The sequence below is a fragment of the Haliotis rubra genome, unplaced genomic scaffold, assembly GCF_003918875.1.
Source record: "Haliotis rubra isolate DU_JTF1 unplaced genomic scaffold, ASM391887v1 Scf374, whole genome shotgun sequence".
Classification (NCBI taxonomy): domain Eukaryota; kingdom Metazoa; phylum Mollusca; class Gastropoda; order Lepetellida; family Haliotidae; genus Haliotis; species Haliotis rubra.
The window spans coordinates 242,476-249,148 of NW_025767051.1; the positions used below are offsets into that span (position 1 = coordinate 242,476).

A 6,673-nucleotide genomic window follows, 5' to 3' on the forward strand; every position below is an offset into this window, starting at 1 on the left:
AATGGTGACTTTAATCTTGATTAAAAACGTCGTTCAAGATGAAGTTGTCAAGACTGTCGACCTTCAGCCATTTACGTCGTGCCAGATTAAAGCCACTGCTTTCTGTGATCGATGTAATGTAATGTATTTTGTTGGTCAATTCCAAATGCTGACAACGCTGTTTTACGTACCATTAAACTCTTCTGAGAGAATGTTTAGGACATATAAAATAGAAAACGACAGTGGTGACTCGAGAAACCTGCTCTTTCAAAATGTTCTTACAACACTAATGTGTATTAAAATTATAAAAACAAACCGGATGAAAGATTAACTTCCCAAAGGCTACATGTACGAGCAATTAGCTGGTTCCTTTTCAACAAGAGCGCAGTAAAAGTTAAATGCAAAAGAAAAGGCGACCTATGAAGAAACGTTTATAGTGAGTAAGGATAGCGTTGCTTTGACAGTTCTCAGTTATATCACTGGGCGTCCGATCGATGTGATGGTGCCCTAACTTTGTTGGTGGTGATTTGTAGCTCATTCCTAAACTGTACAATAATGACTAGTCATATTTTAAGGTTTGATGCTGTTTTCAAATTATTTATTTCTGGGCTACTCTGGCTATTTCACTCTCCTTTGTTGGCAGCTTTTATATCCTTTGATATTTACTACACATGAATAATATTGTTACAGTACCGCCTCCGTGGTGTAGTGGTTAGAGCGTCCGACCGGAGAGCGGAAGGTTGCGGGTTCGATCCCCGGACAAATCATACCAAAGACGTTAAAATATGGTAGTTGTTGGTCCCTGCCTGGCGCTCGGCATGAATGGGTACAACAAGGACTGGTCAGCTCGGAGTCAGTATAATGTGTCTGAGTGGGGTATTCATTAGGGGTGTCGCGATACGCGAATGTATCAATGTATCGATACATTCTTACTGACGATACGATACGCGATACATGCTTGCGTGTATCGATTCCTATTTCAAAACTTTATCGATTCAAATTTTTATGCTATATCCATCTCTTTCAATGTCTTGATAGTAAAATTATACGAGACTGCTCCGATAAATAGATGTAGCTAGCTTTACTTAAAAAAATAGGTTGGAAACTAACAGCTTTTGTGATTGGCTAGATTATTTTGATGGACCAATCAGCGAGCGCGTATGTTGCCGGTAAGGTAATGCTGTGATGCGGGAGTGACAAAACTGAAGTGAGTGCATGGATTTCTCAACTAGAGATTTCGAGACTCCCACTGGGAGTAAATTCAAGTCTCACGTGTGGAAACATTTCTGTTTCCCAGTCTATTATGAGGATGGCCAACGAAAAGTGAGTCGAGAAAAGACAATGTGTCATATTTGCAAGACATTGGTTGGATATAGTGGGAATACGACAAACATGCAAGTCCACCTCACTAGACATCACCCGACTGTCAAGATTGATTCTGAAAGGAAACCACTCAAGAGAACACTTGAACAGAGAACGTTGGGCTCCTTTTCACATTATGCTTTCAATTCCGAACGTCACAAGCTCATCACACGACAAATTGCGATGTTTATTGCCATAGATCTGAGACCATTTTCAACAGTGGAGAATGATTCTTTCGTTGAACTGTTAAGAGTTCTAGAACCAAAATACAATGTGCCAGGGAGGACATATTTTACTGGAAAGGTTGTTCCTGAACTGTACAAGGAATGCAAGATGGAAGTGGAGAATGGTCTGAGAAAAGCAACAGCTGTTGCTATAACAACAGATGGGTGGACGTCAAGGGCCACAGAGAGCTACATAACTGTCACATGTCACTACATTTCAGGTGACTGGAAGTTAGTCAACAATGTTCTGCAAACCAATGCCATTTATGAATCTCACACTGGAGCCAATGTTGGAGAGATTCTGTCTGATGCAGTAAAGGAATGGAAACTGGAGAGATCTGAACCTGTTGTTTGTGTAACAGATAATGCTGCCAACATGACAGTCGCTGTAAAAGAGGCCGGGTTAAAACATGTGAAATGTTTTGCTCACACAATCAATCTTGCATCCCAAAAAGGTCTCAAAGTCGACACAGTGTGTAGAGTTCTGTCAAAAGTCAGGCGAATTGTCGGCTTCTTCCACCGTAGTTCTACTGCCACTGCCCTGCTGAGAGAAAAACAAAAAATGTTGCAACTGCCAGAGCATAAGTTGATCCAAGATGTCTGCACGAGGTGGAACAGCAGTTTTGATATGATTGATAGGTTCATTGAACAACAACCTGCTATCCTTGCTGTCCTGATGTCAAAACAGGTCCGAAAGACTGAAAAGGATCTTGGTTTGTCAGACACTGAGCTATGCAATGCTGAAGACCTTGTGGGAATCCTCAAGCCCATGAAAACTATTACCACTATCCTGTGTGATGAGAAACACCCAACTATATCCCTGATATTCCCACTGAAGGAGAAAATCCTCAACATGACACAAGCAGCAGAGACTGACTCAGCTTTCATACGCAGTGTCAAGACTGCAATATCAGAAGATATATCCAAGCGATACATTGATGGGCAAGATCTGCTGCTTCAAGCGTCAGCTATGGATCCAAGGTTCCGTTCTCTGCCTCATGTTGATGATGCCAGACGACTTGCTGTATTTGGTGCCATTATTGCAAAGACTGCAGCTCTGGCTGATTCTGATTCTGGCAAGGTAATGTAACTTACAATTTAAACAATATAAATATTAAATCATCATTCCAAGAAACATGTTTTTTTGCTTTATTTGCCATTCTTATAATTTCTAATTTGTTAAAATGCATATATTATAGATTTTCTCAAAATCAACATCACCAAAAAGAAAAAGTGAACCTGACAACCTCAAATCCTCGAATCTGAAGATTTCAACAAGTTACAAAAAGTTAATTTGGGTTGTCAAATGTGAAGTATAATGATAAATGATAAAGCTACAGTCTAGTGGTGTGGAACTTTTTATTTTTGTAGGTGGAGGTGAAAACTGAAAATGATGAAGCCAGTGGGTCCATGGAACCAGAGGATGGTCTGCCCCAACTTCCTGAGGCCAGTGATCTGAAACAAAGTGTGACACCAGATGTGAAGGAAGAAAACACCTCTGCAATGGATGACCTATTCGGTGATGTCTTTGTCACTCATGTGCAGACAGCTAAGTCCTCATATGCCAGGGTAGAGGAAGAGGTCAGCACCTACAAGGCTGAGGATTGTATTCCCCTCAATTCAGACCCATTACAGTGGTGGCAGGAAAATGAACAGAAATTTCCTTTGCTGTCCAAATTAGCAAGATGCATTTTGTGTGTGCCAGGAACATCTGTTCCAAGTGAGCGTGTATTTTCAACAGCAGGCGATATAGTCACAGCTCAGAGAGCTACACTGAGGCCTGAAAACGTCAACATGTTGATTTTCCTGAAGAAAAACCTCAGGAAGTGAAGTGATCAATGTGATGAATGATTACAATGTGTTGTGAATTATGATCCTGTTAACTGTTGCAGTACAAAATTCAAATAACTGTTGGTTGATTTTGTCAAATCTGACACTGGAGGCCTGGCTTAAGGCTGAATGTTTCATCATTAAATACTAATGATGATTATTTTTTTATTAGTTTATTTATCTGCTGTGATAACAGTTTATCATTTGTCACTTGTGACAATTGTGACTTGACTGACTTGCTGGGGCAATATATTCAGTGCATTTATTCTATACTTGATGTGATGTGACATAGGAAAATAGATGAAGAATACCAAAACAGAAACATTTGGAGATGGTGGTTATACTACTTTTTAATTTTTAAAGTTAAGTTGGTTCATGTAAATTGTCATGAACATAAAGCATATTTATTATTTAACAACTGTTTTCCATTGAGTCAATTGACACTAAGCTGATTGCTTAGCACTGGGAAGTATTATTTTTCATTTTATGTGTTTTTGTGACACAGTATAAGATCAGTGATATTACTTGTGACTTACTCAAAGTTTATACTTGACAGACTTGCTGCCAGTTGCTGGTACAGATCATTCTTTTTTTTTAATTTGAAACTGGAGACAACTGGAAGTGTTATTTCCACAGTTACCAAATTTACACTGATAATATTGATACATTTTATTTTATCATGAATCATGATGATAATGATGACAAGAATACCTGTCAAGTTGGGCATATTAAAGGGAACCTTGTGACTTGAGTTGTTAGTTTTGCTTGTTACAAGAATTTATTAGTAAAGTATCTCAGATTTATATCCCTCTTTTAGCAGCCTTCCGCAAAATGGCGCGAAAATTATGTATCGCGATACGTATCGTATCGTGACCTTAAAATCGTGATACGTATCGTATCGTGAGGTTGGTGTATCGTGACACCCCTAGTATTCATGCTTCACTGCGGCATGGTATCTCATTGGGCTAGCACCATAACAGCAGCTTAAGTCTTGGCTAGTACAAACAGTCACTCATACACGCGCATGCATGTCGTCTTGTGAGCGAATTATTCTTAAGTACGATGTTAAACCCTATTTCACCTCACCTAATATTGTTACAACCACAATTTGCTTGGAGTAGTGTCCACGTAACTCTAAATTTTACCTCACTACCTACTAATGTACGCGGGAGGCATGAGACGGGGTGAGACGGGAATGGAACCAATGATCAAGGGACGCAAGTCTGCAGAGCGAATTGCGGCGATTGGACCATCAATGCCCCATTTCACTTTTCATCAACTATCTGTAATTTGATTAACTCCGACAGGCAGGGAACAAGACTAATACCATATTGTAACGTCTTCTGGTATGACGTGACCGGGGAACGAACCCGCGACCTTCCCCTCCCCGGGCGGACGCTCTAACCACTACACCACGGAGGCGACCCTGATTACTTTAAGGACACTTCTCCAATACCTTGTACTCAACTAAACGCAATTAAATCCTGTGACCATTAGACTCTCAAGCATAGTAGATACAGCTGCAGCACTCTCCCAAGATCATACGATCAAACACTATGACGTTGGTCTTCGGATTGCTACAATCACTCAGTCATTTACATCATTGTTAGTTTGGCGTGCAAGCTGTCAGTCTTCCTGACTAATGGCATGGTTCAGTTTCAGTAAATCCGGCAAGATTCTGTTATTGTGGCTGTATTTGTCCCATTACTCTGGGGATGTTCATTTATTTCACAGCTTTAATTTTCGGATTGTTATTTCATGACTTTCCTAGGCATGGATTATCCCCAAATAATCAGAGCTGCTGAATTCACTGGACACTTACTGATTTTGAGCAAAAACCAAAATATAATAATAGTAATGATGATTTAATGAGAATTCATTAAGTGCCTAATTTCCACCATAGAGATGCTCAGTGACACCGTGAGTGAGTGAGCAGTCAACAGTGTTCCAGCAATATGGCGGCGGTCTGTAAATAATCGAGTGAGTGAGTGAGTGAGTTTAGTTTTACGCCGCACTCAGCAATATTCCAGCTATATGGCGGCGGTCTGTAAATATTCGAGAACAGACAATCCAGTGATCAACAGCATGAGCATCGATCTACACAATTGGGAACCGATGACATGTGTCAACCAAGCCAGCGAGCCTGATCACCCGATCCCGTTAGTCGCCTCTTACGACAAGCATGGGTCTGAAGGCTCTTTCGAACCCGGACCTTCACGGGTTGTAAATAATGGAGTCTGGACCAGACAATCTAGTGATCAACAGTATGAGCATCGATCTGCGTAAAGTGACGCTGTGACAATATTGGGGTAGGAAATTCATAATAAAAGTTAAAATAAAACAAACCCCAGTTACAAACAACTGCCATGACAGACACTTAAGGCAGCATTTCTGTTTCCTGTGTTTCTCATAGCCCGACCGACCCTTCTAATTTTATGCCGTCTCCCCTCAAAAAACTGTTTTTTTTCATTCCAACACCGCCGACTGGAACCAAAAATGTACCGCCTCGTCATATAAAATGTTTATCTTATAATCAGTCGCTGCCACAAGTCCAAAGAACGCGAGAAATTGTAATAAGAAATACAATAAATGAGAATCAAGAACATTATTCAGATAATTGTGCCTTTATTTAGGTTTGGTTTGTTTTTTCTGTCCGTACCGACCGACCCATGTTCAGAATTGGGTGGCTACGTGAAACATGAAAAATGATGCCCTTATATACAGTTTAGTTTTACTCAAAGTAATATATCTCTTCCCCTTTCCATCCTCGCACAGTGTTACTCGCCATATGTATGGACCCTCGGTTCATTTGATGCTGCCAGACAAAAGGATTCCTGCATGCATTCTAACAGATGAAAGAAAGTAGTATTTGTCTCTCGTAAATGTCGGTTCAGAATAGGCAAGTACTCCTTTACCCTTGTAAAAAACTAATTGCATGTTCTTTTGAACAGAGTTTGCTGCTATCTTTTGAAATGGCGTCTATCGGTTAAACATTAACGAATCTCTATTGCGTTAAATTCCAGTTTCGCAATGCAGCACCCAGCTGTGGGATGAAATATTCACCTCATAACTCTGTGCATTAATGGTTGGCGTGTGTGCATGGATGTCGAAGATTTAGGTAAACACTGACTGGTATGTATGCATTTGTGCACTTTTAAATTTTTTTATCCAGCTGTGTAATGACGGTAGCATATGCTTTTTAGGATTTATGGCCAATAAATACCAGCGCATTCACTTCTTAATTGGTTCTGATACCATATAGACCATGAACACGTGTT

The 6,673-nt window shown here is 40.2% G+C and overlaps 1 protein-coding gene across 1 annotated transcript; it reads left to right on the forward strand.

The window, feature by feature from the left end:
* Nucleotides 1-1,132: 1,132 nt before the first annotated feature.
* LOC124286070 (E3 SUMO-protein ligase ZBED1-like) lies at nt 1,133-4,146 on the forward strand. Its single transcript, XM_046722392.1, has 2 exons — nt 1,133-2,646; nt 2,937-4,146. The coding sequence occupies exons 1-2, from the start codon at nt 1,195-1,197 to the stop codon at nt 3,393-3,395; spliced, it is 1,911 nt and encodes a 636-aa protein (XP_046578348.1). The 5' UTR covers nt 1,133-1,194; the 3' UTR covers nt 3,396-4,146.
* The last annotated feature ends 2,527 nt before the right edge of the window (nt 4,147-6,673 follow it).